Here is a 27,050-nt window from a genome sequence, read left to right on the forward strand (position 1 = left end):
AGTTATTATTAACATATCATCAACCTTAAAGAAGTCGTCTATCCATAAAAGTGTTCTACTTCATGTCATCAGAGCCATAGAGAATAAAGTGATAACAAACACTGACGTGTTGATGTGTGTGGTGGGTAGGTTGGGTAGCCACGTGGTTAAAGTGTTCACTCACATTACACTGGCGACCGATGTTTGATTGCCCGCATGGATGCATTGTGTGTACAAGCCTTCTTGGGTGTACTGACAGGCTTTCCATGAATGATTTCGTGTAGGGGTGAATCAGGATACATACAAAAATATGCAGATGTTTTCTTAGGAATGTGTAACATTTGTACCATAAATAGTAGTAAAATACAATTCAACATTATTCATCTTGTTTAAGGGTCATCTGGACGGTTTCAATCATTTGTTAAGAAAAAACGGGAGCAATAAAAGTATCCTCAGTGGTGAAATAAACAACGATCTGTAACCTGCGCCGTGATATATTCGTTCGGAACTAGGCCAATTGCAACCCACATTTAGTTGCTCTTGTACGCGACGGCAATAAAGTCAAAATTTTAATCACAAATCGATTTCTCTGCTCATATTACTTTCCAAGTATGGAAACACCTTTGCTCATTTCCATCTCACTTGAACCCATTATCTGAAATCTGCCACATACATTCCGTCTATTAACATACATAAACACGATCTTAGATTTTGTGAAATATACAATGTTGTATTGATTATTATTCTTGACCCAATTCTGTACTCGGTTTCAAGATTACAAGCTGTTTGATTGAAATGTGAGACCACCACGGGCTGTAAAACGGATGATTTTCCACCAGCAACAGTCATTTGTTTTAATACCACGATGTGTTGACGAGGCCGCATGGCGTCACTTACACGTGTTGCTATTGTAAAGAGTTTGCCTTTTCTGCCTTCGTGGTCGTCGATGATCAAAATTTTCATAAATCAAATCTCCTTCGGCGACTCTTCAACAGTTGAATTAAAAAGCTGCCATCAGAGTGATGCATTGGACCTGGCATGTCACGAAAGAAAACGGAAGAAATAGAGAGTCATCATTGCAGAAATGTCAACCAATCTTGAAATTCTAAGCCTCCAATTTGTTAACTGTGTCGAAGCAGTTGTCATTTTTTTTTTAAAAACTAAAACCAACTTTATATGCCACCACTGGATTGATTTTCCATTTTTCACGAAGAAACCGCTGAAAACGAAACAGCTAGAATTAGTCTTTTCTCAAACAGCACCTTCGAACAACGCATTGGTATTGACTGGAGTTGATCATCTTCTCAATTCAACGGTTGTGTTCGGAAGGCATCAGATTCGGTTTTAGATCACTACTTTCAGTGACATTTGGATTCCAGAGTCAGCGGGGTGAGAGAATCTATTGGCGAACAATCATCAGATGAGAGATTAAGCGAGAAAACGGCTCCAAAAACATCAACAACTCGGCGTGAAATTAACATGACATAGGATCTCAAATACCGTCATACAATATTTATGTCTAAAAGCAAGGATCCGCCAGGCTGTGAAATTCCCAAGCATTCACACGTTCTCGCCTCCCAGCTTGACGCGAAATTACCTTGCATGGAACCAAACATCAGATTAATTGTGTTATTTTCCTCTTAATCGTACCGGCCGCACAAAAAGAGCCACTGCGAATCGAGATACAATCCCAGCGCTTTATATAAGTTGGCTGAGAGTCTTCGACCACTCATCGTGTTCTCGACTGCGTCCTGAGTGACTGAATATCGCTGCTCAAAACCTGCCCAGACTCACTACACCACTCGCCGATCATGACGCTAGAGGATAGAGGATATTACTGGGAGCCCGAGAGGAAACGAGAGCAAACACTGTTATCGTAGACTCTCTTAATTCCATTACTTGCCTCTACCCGTGGATTTCGACCAGGAATCGCATGACATAACAGGCAGGGAACACGCATGCGCGTGGAGGACTTCCAGATTTCACACGAGCACGTTGGTTTGTTTTCTGTGACACGAATTTGACCACTGAGTCGCCATTAGAGCGTCACGATCCCTTGAACGATGAAGTTCCGGACATTTGGATTTACCTGGTGTGTGATATTTCTTCTTCGAGCATGTATTGCGACAGAAAATATGGAAATACATATCGGTAAGTAAATAACTTTACTATCTATTTGAGTTAACCCTTTTGGTCCTAAAAGGAAGGGAATGATATTGATGATCATTTAATGCCCGTGTCTATATTTCTGTGATATTTTGTCATTCATTTAGCTGGTCACACTGACGCAAACCCTCCAATCAGCTATAATAATGTTTTAACAGTACGTCCCGGACGCTGGATTTGAAACAGCCTGTCGATTAAGATTTAATACCACATCAATAGTATTATAATACTTAGGTGAAATTACCCAAACACATACATTGATCGACATCGGTTACGAATGTTGTCCAAATGGGTTTCTTGTTTCCTTCCACAATCAACAATGTTTGATAAATCACTTGTGGAATATTAGAGCATAATCAATACTGCTATACGTTTACCAATGATGATGCTATTAATTGCCCATTTGTTTGCTAGACACCAAAGCCTAAGCATATGGTAAACACAGATTGTGATGGGGAGAGAGAACATCAGACTCGATCATGGGTCGACTGACTCCCTGGTGGACGCAGTTGCTCCATCATCAGCACACCCTGCTGGAATTATTGACCTTTGACATTGGCTTCCTGTCCTATCATTCTTAATTACACATGCTGTGTGCATCCCCCCTGTTTTCACACTGACGTTCTTTCGTTACAGGTCTCTTGCTTGACGAGAAAACCATCGATTTAGCGACTATAGTTGAGAAGGCTATACAGAGATATAACAATAGAAGTGATTCTCGTATACTTCTAAAAAGCCATACCCTGGCTGTGAACGTTAAAGACAGTTTCAACTTCACCAAAGCCGGTAAGTATCCTCACCCCTCTCTGGACACACATTCCAACATGACGTGAGGCCCACACTAGTACAGGTACCTCCTCGTGTGTCTATAGATACCATAGAAATCTAGTCCGTTACAAACGCTTTGTAATTAAGTTACTATCGACAGTGGTTCAGCCTCCACCAATAATGTTTTATCACCGTTGAGATTAATATAAATTTTTGATGATATCGGAACCTCCCTGAAGGCATTTAAGATGTGTGAAAATGACTAGCTGCGGAATTACTGCAGCGGCCCTTACACTGGGAGATCAGAATTTCAATCCTCTTTCGCCAATGACGCTAATGAAAAGCATTAAAATCATCTGGGTTTCACGTTTCAGAGGGGACCGAATTCTATTGTCCTGTACTGGGAAGGCAACTATCATCCCAGACAAGGCATTAAAGAGCTGTTACTCTGATTGTAACCGTAACAATGACAAGGAATCGTGTTACCTTTAAACCTTCAAATAAATGTTGCTATTGAAAAACGTACCGATAAGACGAAACTAAGTGTACTTTGGGCCCAAAGCCCATAATTGGACAAAAATCGTATTCACTGCCTTTTGGTCTTTCTGATAGGTTTGGTTTACGCTTCCTTTATGCGGCGCATTCATTTAGTTTCGATTTTCTCAGTAGTCTGACACAGCCTGAAGTGCCTTGTTCACAATTGATCTACTAACTGTTCTGGGTTTTTGTGTTGATGCCAACTGCCTTTTAATTTTACTCGACGTGGGCTACATTGGTTTCTCCAGCCCTGGTGGTTTAAGTAAGAAGACACCTGACACGGCCGTGTTAGAAATAGATCAATTACTATCATTATAACATCTCGGCCAAATCTCTGAAATTCATCATTATGTTAGGTTTACGTCCCCCTTTGACCTGACAAGGTGTTTTGATTCCTACTAAACCATATTTCGCTGTTTAATGTGGAAAGCAGGTTCCGTGCTTTCTGTGTTAGAATTTATTGAATGGTGCATTTGATAATTTTGTTGCAATAGTTTATCAGTACTCCACAAAGTGATTAACTTCACCGTGTGTGTTGTTTTCCATCATTATATTGTTTTTGAGAATTTTTGTAATTATCAAAGGCTTTCTTAAATCACATTACTTTATCACAAATTCAACCCGGGTACGGTCATTTCACCAAACGTAATGGCACTTCAACTCGAATGTAACATTAATTCACTTTAGCTTGATTTTATTAAAGTGATTCATAAACCAAACTAATTCATTTAAAGCTGTTTTGCAATGATCAAGGACTTTGGAATCTTTATCGCACATTTCCATTCACAACGTTTACATTGATTAATCAATTCTACATTCAAAAAATGCGGTCTTATTGCCCATGCCTCAACCAAACACTATTTGAGTCTGACCCAATCACCAAATTCCTCTATATCAGCAACTCACATTATATAATTCACATGGCAATTATCCCACCCAGATCAATATCGACTTTTAACAGCCAATAGGTAGTCAAGTACGCATTTATCAATTAGAGGCCGATCCTAGAGCTGAAAAGTCTCATATTTGGAGCGTTTCTGGTTCATTTCTTTGAGTTCAAAATTAAATATTGACAACAAAACATCAAACACGAAATATTTTACAGTCAATTTATCACATATTCTCTGCTCCATCGAATAATATTGTATCGAAGTAAAGACTGACTGACTGAGTTTGGTTTTACGCCGCTTTTAGCAATATTCCAGCAACATCACGGCGGGGGACACCAGAAATGGGCTTCACACATTGTGCCCATGTGGGGATTTGAGCCCGGGGCTTCGGCGTGACGAGCCAACGCTTTAACCATTAGGCTACCCCACCGCCCCTTCGAAGTAAAGAAAGAATAGACATACATGCTAGACCTTGTGAATTGCCTTCCGCTGTGGGGTTAACTCCTCCGTTGTTTAGTAGTTTCTTTTATGGTTAATTATTTTCTTAGGTTTTATATCTAAATTGACATAAACATTGTCTGATAAAAAAATGGAATAATATGTATTAAGGTACATTACGGTTTCATGTCAGCTTAGTTTGAGCTGTTTGGATGTTTGTACATTCACTGGAAGGGATGAGCACGGGTGCGGTGCTGATCAGCTCGGCTAGACAGTCTGGGATTCGAACCCAGGATAATAGGTTTTGGACGCACCTCAGCGCTGAATACAGCTGTGTCTCAGATGACTTGGCCATAGTCAAAGAGTGGAATCGATTGAGATTGCATTGTTTATTGGCGTTTGTGGTCATGGAATTCGTCGATAAGTATACTTAAACTTGAAATATTTTACCATTGATAAAATACAATATATCTATATCAACTGACAATGAGTGTATTTAAGGTATTTTCGTATTGAGTTAACAAATCAAAAGAAACCACAATAAATGCAACTTGTACCGTAGTATTGACATTCCGGTACACATCAAGTGATTCTGTTTTAGGTATTTGGTTGAAAGTAATGCGTGTAATGATTCAAATTCACTCCACTCTAACAGTGTGGTTGAACGTACATGTTATCTGTTTGACTATACATAAAGGATAGAGTAGAGTAAGCTTGTTACTGCAGATCTGATTTTTGTCCATATATAAGATTGTAATGGATGTCACTACGTGGGCATTGCAATGGTATTGACTTTCTGCTTGTTCCTTCACTGGTACGTATAGGATTGTTCTCAAACAAATGAACATCTCCTCTTATTTATGTGAACTGGCGTTACCACATAGCGATTGTTGTTGATACTTTACACAGAACCTGCTCCTGATGTATAGCACCATAGCATTGTATCTCACTTAGAGGTATTGACGTCACCGCTATTGACCGTTACAACTGAAATGATACCACGTTTATCAGGACGGTGTCAGTCCGGATTAGAGAGTTCCTTGATTAATGGTTCATTGAGTATCGAGTCAAATGTTTTTCACAATCGGTAAATCGTTCGAAGGAGGGAATAAGATTCCTTTTAATAGCATCAGATAATGCGCGAAGCATCTGTTATACGGAGGATAGAGACACTGTAGAATCTGAGCAATATATTGAGCACCTCTTTCGAACTGGTATCGCTATGTCGACAGTTTAGTTTAAGATCATGTAGTAATTTAGGATTAAGCTTATAATGTTATTTTTTATAACTTTCTTGTGTATGGGTTAAGTAGCACTTTAAGTTGTTGGATATAATGTTTGCAATTTATCGCTGCGATTTGGGAGTTGCCTCCCTTGGGTATGTGCGGATCTAATGGTCGTTGGTCCAAATATCAGTCGCACTCTTTGGGATCCTTAGTGTATAGTTTTCAAAGTGTTTATCGTTCGAGACCTGCACCTTTTTACGTTTTCCTCGTCGGCTGTGAAAAACATGAGGTACTTTTACAAAAAGCATTAGGAGGTAAAATCATCGTTAAACCCAACTAACTCACTCACTCCAACAGCGATGAACCCAAGCATGCCTCAAAGAAAGCACACATTGAGATACCGCAAAGCATTCACTGAACGTATTTCAACGTGTCTGTTTCACTTGGAAAAAGCTTCAAATGTCAATATGTGCTTGAGAACTTCCAACAACGTCATAAGGTTCAAATTCAGTGAATAAAGACGTTCGAAGTGACGTCAAGTCGGGCAATAAAACTAATGTAATGGAGAAACGGGTTATAAACTCCATAAATTCCCTTTCGTTTTAAAAAAAATCATATTAACCTAGAATTTAATGAATATCTGAATGTTTAAACAGTTGCACAGTTACTAGGGGTGGTTTGTGTGTTCAACTGCTTTTAGGTCATTTAAAAGGGATTAGAGAACGCGTTTGCTCAAGACGTTAACAGAGCCTCTCCCCGGTGTATATTTATTTGAGACCCTATGAACTCGTTTTATTCTTTTGTCAAATAAAGCTGAAATGATTTTATGATTGTCAGTGGGTCAGTAGATGCACTTAGCTTTCGACTGACATATCATTACTTCTAGATCCGTAATCCAAACACAGTCCTTCTGAATTATTTCTCTGTGAAATGTTATGTAAATGTATTGCTCCCAATAGTTCGGAATCTGTCGCCATGATCTGTGTTAATGTGGGCATGGATGCGCACGTACGAGGCAGCAAATCTCATCGGTAGAGTCCAAAGAGGTTTTTCTGTTACAAGATCCGTGTAACAGCAAATCAATTTGGTTTGAAGTGTTGCTTTGCCTCGATGTCACAAAACACACTCTCTTCAGTAGCATTAACATTCTGGTTATAAGAGGAAATAATGAACTTTGAAGATTTCACGGATGATCAAGACATGCAGAACCAATGTTTTGTATCAATATAATGTTTACACTGATTGTTGAAATCTGTTAGATGTACGGACGTTGGAAATGGATACTTTCATATCGCATATGGAACTTCAGAATAACTGTGTTATAAACTTTGATGGATCTGAAACATGCATACATAATCGTAATGATTCTGTGAAACTAGCCCCTAACAATGCTGCCAGGTTAAATGTCACAGAACACAGTAGCAACCCAAGGGCAAGCGACAAATATAGTTAATATTCTGTTGAGCTGTATAAAACATTTCAGACATACGGTTGTCTGAAGTTACACTCTGTATTTGTTGAGGTTTTCCCATTTTGTATGATGATGTTTATCGAATATATTTGACAGAAAGTAATTGTACATTTTCTGGGAACCATGTGAAGCTTAACACACGCAATGGTGTGTGTTCGTTCCTCTCATGCATGGTCCTTTCTTGACTGTGACCATCACTATTTCTTGATACATTAGTGTGTTCAGAATCGTAATCAAAGGCCCGGTTCTCATAACGAAAACAAAATGCATTGTAGATACGCTGGCGTTTGTTCACACCCCTAATGCATGGATCTGTGAACCATCATGTCTCGCCTAGATACACTGGTGTGTTCACATCCGTAATGCATGGATGTGTTCTCTCACTGTGAACGATGTCTTGGCTAGATACACTAATGTGTGTTCACATCCCTAATGCATGGATCTGTTCTCTCACTGTGAACCATGTCCCGGCTAGATACACTAATGTGTGTTCACATCCCTAATGCATGATCTGTTCTCTCACTGTGAACCATGTCCCGGCTAGATACACTCATGTGTGTTCACATCCCTAATGCATGGATCTGTTCTCTCACTGTGAACCATGTCCCGGCTAGATACACTAATGTGTGTTCATCCCTAATGCATCTGTTCTCTCATTGTGAACGTGTTCTCACTGATACCATGTCCCGGCTAGATACACTAATGTGTGTTCACATCCCTAATGCATGGATCTGTTCTCTCACTGTGAACCATGTCCCGGCTAGATACACTAATGTGTGTTCACATCCCTAATGCATGGTTCTCTATCTGTCTGTTTGTTCACATCCCTAATGTGAACCATGTCCCGGCTAGATACACTAATGTGTGTTCACATCCCTAATGCATGGATCTGTTCTCTCACTGTGAACCATGTCCCGGCTAGATACACTAATGTGTGTTCACATCCCTAATGCATGGATCTGTTCTCTCTGTTCTCTCATTGTGAACCATGTCCCGGCTAGATACACTGTGTGTTCACCCCTAATGCATGGATCTGTTCTCATTGTGAACCATGTCCCGGCTAGATACACTAATGTGTGTTCACATCCCTAATGCATGGATCTAATGTCCCGGCTAGATACACTAATGTGTGTGTTCTCTCATCCCTAATGCATGTTTCACATCCCTAATGCATGGACTGTTCTCTCATTGTGTTCTCTCATGGATCTGTTCTCTCACTGTGAACCATGTCCCGGCTAGATACACTGGTGTGTGTTCACATCCCTAATGCATGGATCTGTTCTCTCACTGTGAACCATGTCCCGGCTAGATACACTAATGTGTGTTCACATCCCTAATGTGTGTGAACCATGTCCCGGCTAGATACACTAATGTGTGTTCACATGTCCCGGCTAGATACACTAATGTGTGTTCATATCCCTAATGCATGGATCTGTTCTCTCACTGTGAACCATGTCCCGGCTAGATACACTAATGTGTGTTCACATCCCTAATGCATGGATCTGTTCTCTCACTGTGAACCATGTCCCGGCTAGATACACTAATGTGTGTTCACATCCCTAATGCATGGATCTGTTCTCTCACTGTCAACCATGTCCCGACTAGATACACTAATGTGTGTTCACATCCCTAATGCATGGATCTGTTCTCTCACTGCGATAGACACACTGCTGCCCACATTCTTGATTCTCAAGCTAAGGCCTTACTGCACCATCATAACAGACCTACAGACCTTATTAATTCACTCCTGATAATGGTCAATTCTCGTTTTGCCTCTTCTATTCATACCGTTGAAACGACGTGGAACACCTCCCACTCTTGCGGTCATTCAGTATGAATGGGAACATTCTGTTCCTTGGTTCGTTTGAGGAGACTCCAGAGTGCCTTTCCAGGACAGATCTAATCAAGTGTTAAAGATCTGTGTCTGAGCTAGAACGCGAGCGTTCCCGAGTAATTATTAACAACTATCAGTTACCTCCTACTGCCTAACCTAGTAATATCACTTTATAGCTGCAACCTGGCTTTGTCCAAGACAATCTAAGACATGATGTTATTGATATGAGAACAAATGATCATATGGATCACGTGCTTTCAGCTCATACCTCATCTACATGTATAAGCAGTGTATATGCTTCAGTCAAACGATAGATAGTTAGTGTAGCTCCAAAGTGAGGATCAGAGCGTCTTGCCATACGATCTTTCATCGTGGAAGGCTAACTCGATAAATTTTCTGTTTTCAAAGCTGTGGCATCCTCCGCCCCCGCCATAGTCGCTGACAGACATTTGTCTTCGGGCGAAATTTAAAAAGCGGCCAACTGACAATAAGCAGGCAGGAATCGAACAATTAGGTTTCTATTCGAAGTATCCATACGTCGTTGAGAGTGGCATCACCACATCGTTCCCTCTACGCCTCCGGATTGTACCTAGGGTTTTTTTCGAACATGTATCACTTTTGATAACTAAAGTATTTTGAAGAAGAAACAACAATTTGTTGTTTTACGTAATCCTTCAAAATAATTAGCAGGGATTGACACATTCGTAGAATGGCGTTAACCCTTTCATCACATTTCAAATGGATCCGTTGTTTGGTGTTGGTTGCAAGTATTCCTGTTCCCACTGGCGCCTGCTTCTACAATATCGGGGCGCATGAATGCACGAATGCAAGATGAGTGTCTCTAAATTAGCGTCGGAATTTATGCGTAAACGATCAATTCCACATGGCATTTGCCAGTGTCAGTTCATGTCGCCCCTCTCCTAGTCAAATTTAACACGTGCATGTGGAACAAATTCTCAGTGATTCCAGGAAATCATCTTCCATATCAAAAGTCCGGATAATTGCGTTTATTCAGCAGGGTGTTTGAGGGTTAGGGTTAAGAAACATTTTCAGAAGGAAACTTATACTGGACGAAAAGCACATGGAGAAATATGGGGGAACAAAATCCCCAATTCCACCTAAACCCTGGTCAATGGGAAGTATTCCCTAAAGAAATTAGTGCAAAGCAACATTTTCACTGCACGATAACATACAGTTTGCCATGGATCTGTCTCTAACAACATCGGGTTGCTTGTGTGGGTGTATACCTGTCGCTAAAATATCGTTTTACGTGAAGGCGAGTACAACCGTCTCTACACTACCAAATTATAACCTCGACCACAGCCGGTATCGATATGTATTGTCGCATCTCGTTGTTTAGAAGCCGGATGACAAGAAACGTAACGGACAAGCAGATTCTTGAGCCTGCATTCTTATTCATTCATGATCTTATGAAGCCAACGATAACGAGAATCGTAGAGCACTGCGTGTACAGGAATTATAGGCAGAGTTGGACTTAAATGATTTTATCCCAAATACTCTCTGGTTTATGTCTGCTTACAGAAACTGATCATTTCATGCATACATTCGAGACACCGTATAATATATTTCGCTGACAATGGCATTTCCCGTTCGCACGCAATATTTCTTATCAAGTAAAAACAACGCAATCATCAGATAGGATCTAGGTGAGGTTTACCAGAAACAAGTGATAAACAGATGGACACTCCCTTGTGGTGGCGTCAAAGTAGATATGTGTGACTGAGGTCTTTGATTTGCAACTGAACGAGAGCTGTGGGATCAGGGCCACAAATAAATGCGACTTGCTATGAAATAGCAGATTGGACGTGAAGTAACATCTACTAACATCCCTAACGCTTCAAAGATATTGACAATATATGTTTTGACTGCAACATAATAATAAGTCCCCAGTTGTGGTATTGCTTGAAATTTTGCTAAACAAGCCGTCCATCAATACTCACTACTATGTACATATTCCTAGTTCTAAGTATTAATTTATTGTTTGACCAACATTATTTTCAACATAACATAGTACTAAGTCGTTCTTATTAGGATAAAACGATGTTAATAAGACGATGCTTTGCCATGCAAAGATTAATAAAAACAATATATGGCACGGTCCTTTTACATGTTGCAGTAAGTGCTAAGTAGAAGGCTTAAGCTGAGTAAGTAGAAGGTTTAAATCTGAAATTAGTCCCGATTTTGAACTTGATCTATCAGTACCACAGACCTGCTGGAGAGATTCATGATAGTGACTTAAGGGTTACCAAGGGCACTAGAAGAGTATTTCGTCCTGATTTTGAGAACGCTATTTCACATCAGAAACCTATGATCATGGGTTTGGATACTGGTTTGACTCGATTGTGTGTCTACGTTTGACAGCACCATGCCCTTGCTTGACGGTTTCATCAAAATGGTAAAATTCACAGACCCGTAGCGATTCAGGCTTTCCTCCCACATTGAAGGAACACACTGATATAAGTGTCCCTTACAGACCAACTCACTCTCACTCTGTATCTGCTGGTCTGAAACAACGACTCAGTACTTGTCCCCGATTCCTTTTTATGTCAGGAAATACCCTCTCGCAAGTCTTTCATCGGACGTACATCACTCCTGTACGTCCTGTATCACTGTACGCTTTCCGTCCACGTTAACACTGACAGTGTTCAATGCAGCGTCAACGCTTCAGCCTCACACTCACTCACAACGGATGGAGATACGAAGTCTGGGTTAATAACCGATCGACACTCCGCGTAAAGGTCCAAGTTCGAGTCCACCGCGGAATTGCTGCTAATTAAAATGTTAAAATCACTCAGCTTCCACCCACGTCTGGTCGAAAGCATTGATCATTGCATGTACGGCTCCTTGAGCTTAAAGTAAAAACACGTCGATGCTAACATAACTCCTTCTGCTTACAATGTCAATAATTGTCATTGCTTATATCACTTGATTGTCTGGTTTGGAATTGGTTTCAGGGGATAATTGAAACTGGTTATCCTTGCATTTTATATTATGGGGTTCTCTGTGTTTGCAAGATAAAATGACATTGATTTAGAGAATTCAGAGACTGATCGGTAACATAAATATTATATTCATCGGTTGCGCAGCCACGAATGAAAATATTTTACTTTCCTGATTAAACGATATTAACATGGAACAGAGCAAGTACTGACAGCCATGTCACTCATTTCCGATAACATCTTTCACCATATTCGAGTCAGTAAATGTTGCTTTAAGTGTCCCTTTCTTTCATAATGACGTCCACATGGGGACAGTGTGTGAAGCCCATGCCTGGTGTCCCTCGCCGTGATATTGCTGGAATATTGCTAAACGCGGCGTAAAAAAACTCAATCACCAATCAGAATGACGTCAGTGTATCGCGTTATGACGACATGGCCTCCACGAATTGATGTAATCTCAATAACAAGATGCGGGCCAGTGTATCAAATTGAGATTAATACAAATGCTTTGTGATTTGTTTCCCTTAACTCATGGCCTAGCGTGAAGGATCTACACTCATAACATTTCCACAGTACAGTGTCGTGGCTGTAGATCATGACTCACACGCGATGGAATTCATAACAACAGAAATATATTGCAATATTATATTTAGCAAGACATTAACCACAAATACCAAAACCCAGTGGTATGTTCACCAAATGATGGCAGAGACAGTATGCTGATTATACATATTGAGTTGTAGCTGCATCTCTACTACGGTATTAGATGTCACTACAGTGATTCGTCATGTCCGTTAACGACAACGCAGACTTGCGGACTGTCACTTTGTAATTTGATATAACCAAAGATTATCTTCGAAAGCGTTTCGTTAACTAAGCATCATGTTGACAGCATGCGATTTCTTTTCTTGGCATCACGTTCCTATTACTCGGTTTCAAATATTGTACTTACGCTCATTATTTAAGCCTTAAGCCTTCTGTGAATGTCAAAGTATCGCTGATTGTTATCGACCATGAGTATCTTTCGGAAACATATTTACCAATGTGTTTAATGTATGTTGAAAGTACGATGTTCTGTCCTAAAACCTTATGTTCATTTCCTTTTTGCCACTTGAAACATGACCTGGTTCAGTGGTAATAAAACAACCGTCATGATTCACATAATAATAACTAAATAAATTTCTATGTATTTCTGTAGGGCTAGTATCCAGTGTTAGTAACTGCTCAGAAGCGGATTTTGGAGCCTGCACAAAACTGCAAATAACTAACAATATACATGCACGTGTGGATGTCACCACGATTCCAGATTTTGCACCTGTTGTACAGGACCTAAGGGCATAAAGTGATCTCAGCTCAAGAGCTATTGCAATACAATGATAAAACTGAAGACAGCTAGTATTGGTGGTATTTCACTACCGTGATTGATAGCGGTGTTAGAATGTTAGGCGAAACGTTGCTACACGTTCATTATAAAAATCGATCATTGATATTATATTGTCATCCATTTGTTTACGATAACCCACTGGTAATATCATTTTCATTACGTACATACCCAAATGACACTCGAACATATTCCAGATAATAACCTACCAGCCTCAAGGAATTACTGAGATTTCTGACACACCATGTTATTTTTCGGATTACGCTTTCTGAAGAAATACAAATTCTAATACATTTTAGGGTAGATTCCCATGAGGGACTGTGGTTATGACCCGCACTCTCAGGGTAAGGCGCCTTACCGTTACCACAGTCATCGACCAACCCACACACTCACCGAGACTTCCACAGAAATGGCAGCCAGACAACAGGTAGTCACGTAACCTGTGTATGCCATCGATAAGTGTAAATTTGCTCGGCTTCAATGGCTGAAAGCTATGAACAGGCAGCGTCATTAAAAATATGTAATCAGAACCAACGAAGTACGACTAGCCACGGTTTTCCTCTTGTCCATGTACTCCTCTGTGTACGCGGTTCTGCTTCAACCATATGGATTAATAGTAGGTACACTGTTTATGTACAGACAAACGTATCTACAAACTCAAATAAACGTAAAAGGACATACAGTGACACAATCATTTGAATATATTAGTGATGACGAGGGGTGTTCTCTAACTCCCACCTCTACCACAGTTTGTCAGTGAAAAGACATGTTAACTCCCCTGAATGTCATGCCATCAAATAGGATGGTGCATCAAGCTGACAAGGTACGAATCAAGTTTAGTAAATTCTTTCGAATGTCAACGAAACATTTTCTGGAATGGCTTAACCTTTGATGGAGGAACCTTTACTGAAAAGCTTAGTTGCAAGTATAATGTGACCTTTAAATAAGATGGACATGTTCCAAAGTACTTAAGCCACTGGGAAACCTAGACGCCATAAGCTGGAGCTGATAGTGTATTACTTGAGATGAAAGGGGACATTTGGATAATCGAAATCTTCCATGTTGTACAGTTAGGCGGCCATCAGTACGGTTTTAGATAAGATTCAGGATGTGATTACTAGCAAAGACTTATCAAATCCAACCTTTGTTGGAGTTTTACTATGTTGACAAAGTCTTGTGTTGACTTCAGATGTCGAGTATCGGTTAGATCTATTGAGCTAGTGGTGTCACAATGTGGCTGGTGTAATGGGAATAAATGTGATACAGTCGCGACGTGTGGATTAAAGATCATATCGTAAAACATAGGTGAAATATGTTCAATGGACTGCCTTTTATGACCAGCTGAATGGTTCACTCCCATTATTTCACTGGGTTCACTCCCATTAGTAAGATGTCCCATTAGTGAGACATCCCAATTGTCAGAAACTGGACTAGGGATTAATAAGGGCAACCCCCATATATAAATGGGAATGTCCCAGTTGGATATTTCAAAATGTTAGTTGAACCTCAGGAAAACTGTTATTATGTATAAATATCTTGGATTTATTTTTGATAGTAAGTGTTCTTTCAAGTGATCTTAATCAAATCTCTGTCAATAAGCTACTAAAGCCATGTATTTTGTTTTACACAGAAGTCGAATGTTAAATTTATCAATACAATGTCAACTATATCTTTTTGATTCAATGGTGAAACCAATCTTGCTGTACGGTCGTGAAATGTGGGGATAAGTTAACTTAAAACAAATTGAAAATGTACATATAATATGTTTTATGAGAAAAATATTACCTGTAAAGAAATGTACCCCACTGTATATGCTTTATGGTGAATTAGGTAGAGTCCGACTTTCTGCTGACGTTAAAACTCGTATGTTAACTTTTTGGTCTAAATTGTTTCCAAACAGTTCATCTAAGTTGTCTTCAACCTTTTTTCCATTGTATCTGATCTTCATACTCAGAGGCTCAGAGGTGGAAAATTCCATTCTCTTTTGAAATCTCAATTTGAATTTGAAAATTATCTAACGTCCCGGCCGTTTAACAAAGTCTCCGCCTTACTCCATTTTCGTACTTCATCCCACCATTTAACAGTTGAAGGTGGAAGATGGAATACCATACCAATAAATGAAAGAAAATGTAAATTATGTTGTATGAATGATGTGAGTGATAAGTATCATTATATTCTTAAATTCAAATATTTTAGAAAAGAAAGATCAATGCATACACCAGCTTCCTTTATAATCATACCAAATATGTTGAAATGTAAATCACTCTTTACATGTAAGAATATATCTCTTATAAAAACTCATCTCATCATATCATGCAAATTGTAAAGTCTTCCGGCTAACTACTATTCCGAAACAATATTTATTGTCATTTGTACCTCGTATCCGATGATATCGGCCTGAGAGTAATAATGTTCTGTTCTATTATTTATTTTATGGGCCATTCATATTTTATTACGAGGTAACAGGCAGGGGATTAGCTATGCACTCAACCAGATGGTTTGTTGTTTTAACCTGTCTGACTATTGGGATGTCTGACAAGTGGGAGGATACCAGCCCAATGTGGCCCACATTGGGAAGTTTACCATATGCCACGCATCGGTGTACACAAGTCTGTCTCTCTCTTTCTTATCACTATATTTCCCATATTACAACAGACGTTTTACTTCCTGTGTAACTTGATCATTTATTTCAAAAGTCATTTATTTATTTATGCGTACGCTTCGTGTCACAACATATCCAATATATTGACACCGCGTGCCTAAAGTTGGAAACGATTCTGTGAGTTAGGACGAAAGTGTTTTCGGTCACAGATACACTCGTATGTTTTGCAAATGTGCTGAAATGTGTTCAAACGCTGCATTTATTAATGTTCACTTTCATGGCGAAATATATACACGCATGTGTGTGGATGATGTCGCTCGTCCGGAGCAAGTATCAGTGGGTACCAAGTGTACGTGCAATAGCGAGCGCTTCCTGTCCCGCCCGAGCTTTCCTCAATATCTCGGAGGCTGTCGAAGTACAAAATGGCATCGTAATTTCGATAGTCGAGGGAGATCGGACATCAGTTATATGGTGGTAAATTCACTTCGCACGTTAGTGGGGCAGCGGGGTAGCCTGGCACGTAGTTAAAGCGTTGGCTCGTCACGCTGAAGACCCGGGTTCGATTCCGCACATGGGTACAATGTGTGAAGTCCATTTCCTGAGCTGTATTATTGCTGGAATATTGCTAAAGATGGCGTACAACCATACTCAGCTCACTCGCACGTTAGTGTGTGAATGCGATATAAATTTGAATGGCAGTTTACGTGTAGTTACACCATAGTGTGTCATCTTAATGTGGAAGCAAAGTGACACTAATTGTCGTAAATATCCGCCATTCCACCTTAATGAAACCCAGGGTGTTGCGTTGACAAACCTATAAACACAATCAGGGGAATCGTTCCTTGGACCTTATGTCAAAGGTATCGGCACACTAAAAGGTGGCAATTCGCACAGCAAATGATAGCACCTTGGGCCACCCACAGTGAAACGTCTGTTGTCTGGTTATGCGTTTATGTTGACAAAGCGATCATACGGTCTGATATATAGCCAAACCTAGACTCACTGGAGGTTGTAAATGGAATTTGAGCCACGCTGTTGTCTCTTTGACGTAACGTCAACGGTCAATAGTGTCTGGTTTTCCCACGTACGTCTGTGTATAACTTGCCCCTCTTGTGTCCAACCACACTATACTAATAACATAGAAGTATAAAATATTAACGTTGTAAACCATCACACTGTTGATCGTCAATATCAGCTGAGTCGTAATACCCTCGTTGCATTTTTGTTTCATCACATTTTTACACTGATGTTTACCGTTAGGTTCGCCATTATTGTATTGCACACATCAGGCGAATTTAAGCAACACTGATCGCGGAGAGTAGGCAGATAATTGTGAGTAAGTTGAGACTCAGTCGACAAGATATCAGATCAGTTTTTCAGCTCAATAGAACAAAAGCAATGAATATGTTTGTCCAAACGCAATTTTTAGGTGATTGGTATTTGCAATTCTGACCTTTTTATCAAAGGGCCATGTTATTGACTTACTAACATAACATGATTGCATTCATACCAAGAATTATTTGGCAGAAACTATAAACTCCCGAGAATAAGTATTTGCAACGTCATTAAATCCCCTTTGAAACTCATCTTCAATAAGAACTTTTCAATAAATGTTGGCACCGCCATACACTGTTCACAGTCACCCATTTGAAACGAACATGAATCCAGTGAGTGCATTGCTTTCATGTCCCTTGTAGTCTGAACCGGGACGTGTGGAGACATATACATAAGTATTTAACAAAAAGGCATTAGCCAGCCAGTGGATTGCAAAGTGGCAATATAAAGATTGATGTACACTTTCTCAATGGTTGTGCATATACAGATCCGCTCTGACGATGCCAGCATCCGTTGTGTGATGTCTGCATAGTAAACTACTCGTTATGACATGTTACAGTATGTTACGTATATATGAACAAGTAATGACACAAATGTTAACATGTTAGAAGGAAAGTAATATGAAATAAATATAACATGTTACAGTGCAAGTGTTTTGACAGTCAAATTAAGATGTAACGGCTCCGGGATCCGGTGTTTTGACAGTCACATTAAGATGTAACGGCTCATGTGTTATGACAGGCACATTTAGATGTAACAGCTCAGGTGATATGACAGTTACGTTACGATTTCTCAGCTCAGGTGATATGAACGTCACATTAAGATGTTTCATCTCAGGTGATATGACCGTCACATTAAGATGTTTCAGCTCAGGTGATATGACAGTCACATTAAGATGTTTCAGCTCAGGTGATATGACAGTCACATTAAGAAGTTTCAGCTCAGGTGATATGACAGTCACATTAAGATGTTTCAGCTCAGGTGATATGACAGTCACATTAAGAAGTTTCAGCTCAGGTGATATGACAGTCAGATTAAGATGTTTCAGCTCAGGTGATACGGCAGCTACTCTAACATGTTTCAGTGCATGTGTTCTGACAGTTACATTAAGATGTTTCAGTGCATGTGTTATGACAGTTATTTTAAAATGTTTCAGTGCATGTGTTATGACAGTTAACTCGACATATTACAATGCAAGTACTATGACATATTTGTTGATATGTGACGATACACTTGAAATCAGCTACTGCAATTACTTCTAACAAGTAAGGGACGGTGGGGTAGCCTAGTGGTTAAGACGTTCGATTCCCCACATGGGCACATTGTGTGAAGCCCATTTTTGGTGTCCCCCGCCGTGATATTGCTGGAATATTGCTAAAAGCGGCGTCAAACTAAACTCACTCACTAACAAATAATGCAATTATATAGCTGTAACACGAAACTAATATGACCTGAAGCCAGTCTTCTACTATTCCAGTATTCACTTCTGATATATCTTTGCCGTGTGACTGCTACTTCTTTCTTTCTCCAGAGACCAAGCAGTCTTGATGAACCACCAAAACAGGTAACATTGAGCCTATTTAGGTGGCTAATGTTACCTGTTTCTTTGGCAGTGGTTTCTAATGAATCTTAAAAGAATTTATCCCTTGTGGCAATCTCATACTTCAGACAAAATTATTCTTTGTTCAAATTGGATCATGATGTGTTCCTATTAAGGAATAGGATGAGTTGCGCATGCATTATACTCCGAAAATAACCCTCTTCCAGCCACAAACATATATTCCTTGAGCGGACGCGAACCTTGGTCCTCATGTTTCCCATGTGCCGTATATTACACTACCGCCTTGTTAATTACACGTCACTGCAGGATTTCTCGACAGCATTGATGTGACACTTTGGGGGCTTTTTTTTACACGAACATTTAACCACTGACATATCAAAGAAACTCAGTTGATTTAGGGAATTAGGTACCAATCGGTATGTAAGAATTGTAAGATATGTAAGAAGAACCAAATATCATGGATAGTTAGTTTCTAATCATCATCACATTAAATATGAAAGGAACAAAAATGACTAGGTCTTTCGCAAGCAGCCCGTGATGCTAACAATTATCACATTAATCATATCATTTACACAATGAAGCAAAACTGTGTATTGACTAAAAAACGAAAACTTAATTCTCCACAAATTTCAATGTCTACTAACAAATATTTAATTTGTCTCGAAACGAAGTGATTCACGCAGCTGTCACTTAACACTCGCTGGTTTGGTCTCCCATGCTCGGTCCAGGCTTCCCTAGACACATCACGTACAGATGGCCCGAGGATTCAGTGTCTGTTGACTGATCAACGTCTGGTAGATACAAGGTGTGATACTTCACACATAGAGAATGTTGTCCAATGTTCTTAAAGTATTAGTATTTATACATTCAGAACATGTTCTTACTTAATATTTGGATTTTAAATAGAATTTTCGTAAAATAGCTTTTTTATTTCTCACTACTCATTTGTTATTATTCACAAAAGACATAGGACTACTGAAATACAGACGTTGAAATCGATTATGAAATGACAGCATTTTGCAACAATTCCATGGCAACGTACAATTTGATCCCAAGCAACCTATGCTGTTATTAAGCAATGAAGGGATTGAGTGGAGAGACATTAGAGGTATTTACTTACTGCGTATCTTTACGTCAATGCCTAGGTTTTGTTTGTTTGATATTTAACGACGTACTCGGCAATACTCCAGTTGTACGGCGGTAATCTGAAATCGAGTATGAACCGGAGAGAGCATAAGCAGGTATATAAAAGAATACACAGTTTTCATATTCCAACTTTTCATTACGTATCAGATGACTAGAATATTTGACATTTGGTGCTGGTTTTTTGGTAAGGTGCAAATACACTAGGTGTAATATTACAAATAAACCATTTGATACATTGCTGAAATCGTTTTTGAATATGACCATGAAAAAGATGCTAGACCTTTTCACAAAACCAAAAAGTTCTTGTAAAACTATGCTAGTTGCATTTATTTCGACTCTGTTGTTTTTTATCTTTGGATGTCATAAGAAAAACTTGTTCAAAGTTTCAACCCGCCAACCGTGTAATCTCAAACACTCATTACTCTCTCCCTTGACAAAACAGCAATGCAATATTAACTGATGTTGAAGGAATATTGCATAATCTGGCTGAGCCACGCATTTCCTATACGTGAGTCTGAGACAACAACTGTGTCATATCTGTCACAGACAAAGTGGCCTCTCACTGTTTACTCTGCATATGCGATTCTTCATCTTGCAGACCTCATCTTGTCTAAATCACATCCCATACTGTTGAGTACACAATGATTTGGTAGCAGGTCACGCTTCGGGTCATTATTCTGCTCAAAACACTATTAAAGAAACATCATGGTTAGCATCCCAACTCCAATCATCTTAGTTTATGTGATAGAAGCTATCGCTGTGGCGTGTAATTAGGACATACGTTTCTCTCTCGGTGTTTCTATATGAACTGTGCGGCCAATTGGATTCCGCTTATATTGTTCCCCTGCTATTTTCAGCAGATATTCCTGAATTTGGAATTTAATACAACCTGTTCTACATATAATTCAAACATTTTTCATTTTAGGTGTTGCAACAGATGATCAGTGGGAGTTTCCTTGCGTATTCAATTAACTTGTTAATGCACAAAGTGGTCACTCACTTATACGTGATTGATTGATACATACATTCCTTTTATTAGTATATCATTTGGATTTCTTATCAAATCTGGCACAGCAAATTTTGCATTCGGTGTCTTTTACATGCCGCTACTGATTTGTCAGGTGTAACAGTGTTATTCGTGAAGCAAGGTTGATGTGACATGTCCCGTGTTCATGAGGTCACAATAGGCTTATGTATACCAGTCACACAAAAAACCTGTCCACTGTTAAAATTCTCTCTAAATTTGAAAATATGACAATGGGAAGTTTCCATGTAAACTACGAATACAGCAGGACAACATGTTTCATGTCCATGACATTAACGTTACGAGTCCAATTGCGGAACAGGGTCGCGGAACAATGTCACCAATTCAATAACAGGTTTGCCGACCTTGGGTAGCGAAAATAGCATTGTGTCGCCGACGCATTGAGTTTATCAAATGATTTTTTTGGAATGGCTTGCCATATTATCTACAGCCAAATCACGAACGCTATTTAGCAGATTTGGTATATTGTGCAGACGTATTTCATTCCACATTTTAGTCGCTCCATGTCTTCCCACACAGGCTCTGTTGGTGTGAGATTCGAAGAATTGACAAGGACAATGCAGTACTTGAACATTGTGTGGATGGAAAAAACATTAGCCTGGAGGTACTATCCTGTCACAATGGGTCATGACTCGGGCCTTAGCAAAACGTTCCCCAAGTCTGTAGACGTCCGTCACTGTGTCAAATCTAGACTCGACTAAAAGAACAACATTCCTCCGCCACAGGCGATGACAAGCGGAACTTTGACTTTTTTCCTTGACGTTGTGTCAGGATAGATCGTGGTCATAATGTTCTGACTGTATTGGTGGATTCTGACTGTATTGGGATGGATATGGTCTGGGCAGTAGTCACTCCGGTCAGGATCCTGTGCTGGAGATGGAGAATCCACAAGTCGTGTCCTGTCGTTGTTACGCAAAGATGTCCTGCATGTGGACGATAGGCAACTTTATTATTGTTTTGATAATGTCTCAATATTGCTGAAATGGTGTTTCACTGGCAATGGAAATGTGCAGCCACCTGAGGTTGAGACGTTCCACCAAGGACCGTCCCAATAGCCTCGTGACTTTGAGCCGTCGTGAATCCTGGCATGATGCGCGGTTCATAAGCCAGTAACTTTTATGAACGACCAATCAACAAACTATTTAGTTCGAAAATCCACAGTAGTTTTTGACAATTATGTTCCATGCAGTTTAACAAGTAGTTTTGTACATGGAAACGTGTAGCACCCCACTGACGTGACGAACCGTAGCACATGCATACCCCTTCAATTCAAGTGTTGCTCTCTAAATTTGAGTACATGTGCATGTACTTCCAACATGTATTTTATTCCCTGTGCACGCAGTTTCTTTGTGGTTAGTATACATAGATTACGTCATGTCAGGGAATAACACGTTGACGTGCATAGTCTATATTTTTCAAAATGATTTTCCCAAGGTTCCATTCCATCTCTGTTAAAACTAACACAAGACACTTGTGTGAATGCCCAGCTTCTTTATTATTTACACAGTTGTGTTAATTAATAAAGAAGTTGCACATCCCTATCAAGTGTCTTGTATTACCTTACCAACTTCTAAATATATATTTGCGGTATCAAAGCGTTACAGTCAGATTTTGTCAACTTCTGATAAAATATAGAATAAGCTTTTGTTTCAAGAATGCGTAGGATAAATTGTAAAGTGCATGATTACCAACAGAAAACAACCGGTTATATTTTAATAATTGCGTCAGCTCAGTAAAGAATCCCAAATTACTGGCATCAACTACAAGTTAGGAAGATGTATTTAGTTTCGCTATCAGACAAAACAAAGATTGTCGGAAAATACTTATGTTCAAAGAAACTAAAACAGTAATATCAGTTTCTAAACATATACCAGCCGTGTAGATAAAGAGTAAGAATCTCACTGACGACCAAGTGAGGCTCCGAGATTAGGCTTGGTGTCATGTCAACGTATACAGATGAATGGATGTCAATCTCAAGATTTCCCGGCCCGAACCTAGTTAGTGATAGGCTGTGTGGATACAATAAGAATCAGGAGTTCTCCTTTAATCAAATAACAAGAGACACGATCGACATTGCCGTACACAGTATAACCCAAGAATAACCTGTAATATTCGGCCCTGTAATTTTCGTTGGTGTGGATATCGCCAAATGTTTCTTCTTCAATGATGCTATTCTTAAAGGACCACGGCAAACCGCGTGAGCAACATTTGGACGGGAGTTTGATTATCCAGTTATCCTAGCCGTCATGGTAACACGTATATGATGGGTTTCAAACGACAAGCTCTGTGTGGAGACGTTAATGAATGCTGTATACGGTACAGGCTGGTTTCAGATTGGAAACCTTCATACTGTTTCGTTACTTGTGATTCTAACATCAGCGATCACCATGACCTTCAGACTGAAATATTAGTTTGTAAACCTGCATCCGATTCTTCAAGGTTAAAATTAAAACTAAACCCAATGAGGAGCCAACAGTTTTAACAAAATGCTGTAAAAATATCTACTGTAATATAACAGCAAGGAAAAAGTCGTGTCTTACAGATATCTTCGACCTTTGATGAAGGCATTAAATGGAAGTAGTACAAATGGTAATACATACATATATGTTGTGACTTTCACTTTAATGCATTCCATGACGTTTTCATCGTCTTGTAAAAGAACTATTAATATTTTCCAACACGTATGAGTTGTTATACCAAATTGTTTTACTGGTTTTAACGAGAATTTGACTTCAAGATATCACGTAACTTAGACCCAGCTTCAGAAAGTGATGAAATTGTAGCTCGACCATTCGCCGTTGCCGTAATACAAATCTGCAATTCTTTTCTGCAATGCCGAATTTAAAAGTGTTAGAATTCAAAAGGGTATTTGTACTTAAAATACTCCTCATCATACTGACAATCGAAAAAGAACACACGCTGCTAACTCATTTAGCTGTTATTCCAAGGCTCGCGGCTGTCAAACCAACTCAGCCATAGCAAAGCCAGATCCGAAACATAAATGGCTAATGCCAGATAGTTCACCTAGCAGGGTATAGTTCACTTTGATCCTGTTTTCATAAAGGTCATCCATGGACGTAAAATATGTCTATTGGCAAAGGCTTTCTGCAGTTGATAGCATTTATACAGGTAATGCCTGTCATCGATTTCTTTTGACTTAAGGATTTCTTACCGTTTGAATTCAAGACAGAATTAAAAAAACAGAACCCTGTTTGTGAATACGGCACCAGCCGTTTACTTTTGGACGACGATAATCATTACAATATCATTTAACGTTCCGTCACCATAAAGATTCTTTTTGCGAGTTACTCAACACTCCAAGGAAATGGCGAAAAAGGGCAGTCGGTTTAAATTAGAGCCGTGTGGGGTATGGTAAGTCACGATTCGGAATTGAAGAAGAGCAGTCTCAAATTAAAGACGACAGTGAAACTACAGTCGTTCTATGGACATTCCGTTAGACTGAGAAGTTGCGAGCCATTCCCTCGACACTTAATTAGACTTTTAAATGAGCTTCATTTCTATTGCTGCTTGAAAAAGAGGTCACCTTTCTGCTCCCAAGCAAAGGGATGCCATTTTGGGAATATCTGAAGAAATGTATTTGATGGACATGCGAGATGTATTTGATAAGATGCTTACAGGTTATTGATACATCTTCTTACTTAGTGTTATATACTAAATTAATATACTTAGTATATTATACACATTCTGGGCAACCTTTCCGACTTCACTGTGAAATCAAACACCTGTTATCTGTTGTTTATTGTTCACAGCAGTAGCTATATTCATCCTATATTACAGACACCTGACAATCCTGAACCAGACAATCCAGTGATTGAGATTGTCCATGCCGATAGGGTACGACAACTTGGCACACAGTCTCACCACTCGATTCATATCGTTGCTTTTAAGTACAAGCAAAGCTTACTTGGACGCAACCAAAATCATCGGATGACTATCTGTGCGAGGGCATTTCAGTCGCATGGTAGATTGTTAATTAGTTTGTAAAATGTACTACATATTTCTTAAATATATTCAGTTAGTTTGGAATAATGTGCCATGTGGAATACCCAAGTTTAAATTTCGGGACAGAATAGTCATACTGTCCCCAAAACCCGGCATCTGTGCTATGTGGCTGATAATGTCGGTGTAATGACTCGTGCTATCATTCATTAGACAGCCCAGTTAAAAGTCCCTTTAGTTGTAGGAGGCTTGTATATAGTTCAATGGAATACGGTTTCATCATTATAAATAACATTACAAACTGGATTTAACCCAAACATTACACTCGAAACACTGCCAACTTACATGTAGTCTGCCTTACAGTCCTTGAACCACGTTATGTTCCCTTCTGCCTGGCCCTCCCTGCAATGCTAAAGCCCTAAATGAAGCAAGTCTAGATTTCCCCAGCTTCTGAATCTCCCAACCCACGGGGGCTCCTTTTCAATTTTAAATGGGTTTATTTTTTACTAACAAAAGTATATGTATTCAGGGACTCAGCAGCGTCCAGACGACACCTATGACACCTTAACCAGATCACCAACAGATAACCATTTCGTTATTTTCTAGCCAACATCAAACACGAGAGTGGACTTCATTTTGCCTGTTAGAGTATTATCAAATCAAGTGTAGATATCATATGTTTGATGTATTATGAAACATGATATGATAATTGAATAAAAACTGAAAACATTTGATAAAATAAATAAAGTCGTGCAATATATTGTTGTTACCCACCCGCCACTAGATAGTAACTAAATAAAAAAGAGAACCCGTCGGCTCCGAGTCACAACAATCATTGTGCTAGACACTGTATAACACTGCTACATAGTATGTATTAGAGGGTAAATATATGTGTATCCATGTGGAGAATCGAACTTCCAGTGCACAGTTTAACCACGAGGCTACCATATAGCCCTCCCTAGTATGAATCTGAACCTCGGTGTTAAATACCATATATCACCAGTGAACAAAATCTATTTTAAAGATACACGTATTTGACTAGATCAGTTGAGGTTATGTATCGAAACAGGAAACCCTGTTCAATGAATGAAACCTTGAATACACTTCACAGGCCAAAGGAATTTCTGTATATATGCCTACCTACATATTACAGAAACATTCATCTTGTACAGGGATTTATTGATATACAGGACGACACTGCATACGTCATATTGTCGCGTTACATATGCTACTCAATGCCTCTCAGACAAGGTGGCTCAGCATAACCGAATTCTACTAAGACAGAAAACATATTACCGTTTTAAGCTAGAAGCCTACTTGTCTACCTTATCAATTCATAAATCAGTCTGTGGTTTGACACTTGCTTGTCCAGCTGCATCCAAAACAGACAAGCAGAATGATAGGGAGGTTGTTGGCGAGTGAGCGAGTTAGTAAGCTGCTCTGTTGTACCTCTATATCTGATAGGTCTTTTTATAACTGCAATATTTTCCAAACTGACGTTAACTCATTCACTTACCACTAGTTTATGCAACCGCAATATCTACATGACCATGTACGGAAACGTAAACTATCCAGATTCAACATTGGTGTGCAAGGTTCCGTCCCTTATTCTGGACACAGATCTTTGATCTTGGGTTTGAACTCGTCGGAGATAACAGTAGCTATCGTAGCTAAGATGATCGTAACTCACAGACTTTAACATACATGTAGAATTACCACTGTCGTAGCTAAGATGATCGTAACTCACAGAC

General features: G+C 39.4%; 1 protein-coding gene across 2 annotated transcripts in view; it reads left to right on the plus strand.

Moving 5' to 3' along the window:
• The first annotated feature begins 1,381 nt into the window (after window positions 1-1,381).
• The window catches only part of LOC124283077 (glutamate receptor-like), a 63,505-nt gene continuing 37,836 nt past the window's right edge, over window positions 1,382-27,050 (plus strand). For both annotated transcript variants that reach the window (XM_046719098.1, XM_046719099.1), the window contains exons 1-2: window positions 1,382-2,130; window positions 2,782-2,931. In XM_046719098.1, the coding sequence (XP_046575054.1) occupies window positions 2,043-2,130; window positions 2,782-2,931 (238 nt within the window). In that variant the 5' untranslated portion in view covers window positions 1,382-2,042. The remainder of the gene's footprint in view (window positions 2,131-2,781; window positions 2,932-27,050) is intronic.

Source organism: Haliotis rubra, unplaced genomic scaffold (assembly GCF_003918875.1).
Source record: "Haliotis rubra isolate DU_JTF1 unplaced genomic scaffold, ASM391887v1 Scf31, whole genome shotgun sequence".
Lineage (NCBI taxonomy): Eukaryota > Metazoa > Mollusca > Gastropoda > Lepetellida > Haliotidae > Haliotis > Haliotis rubra.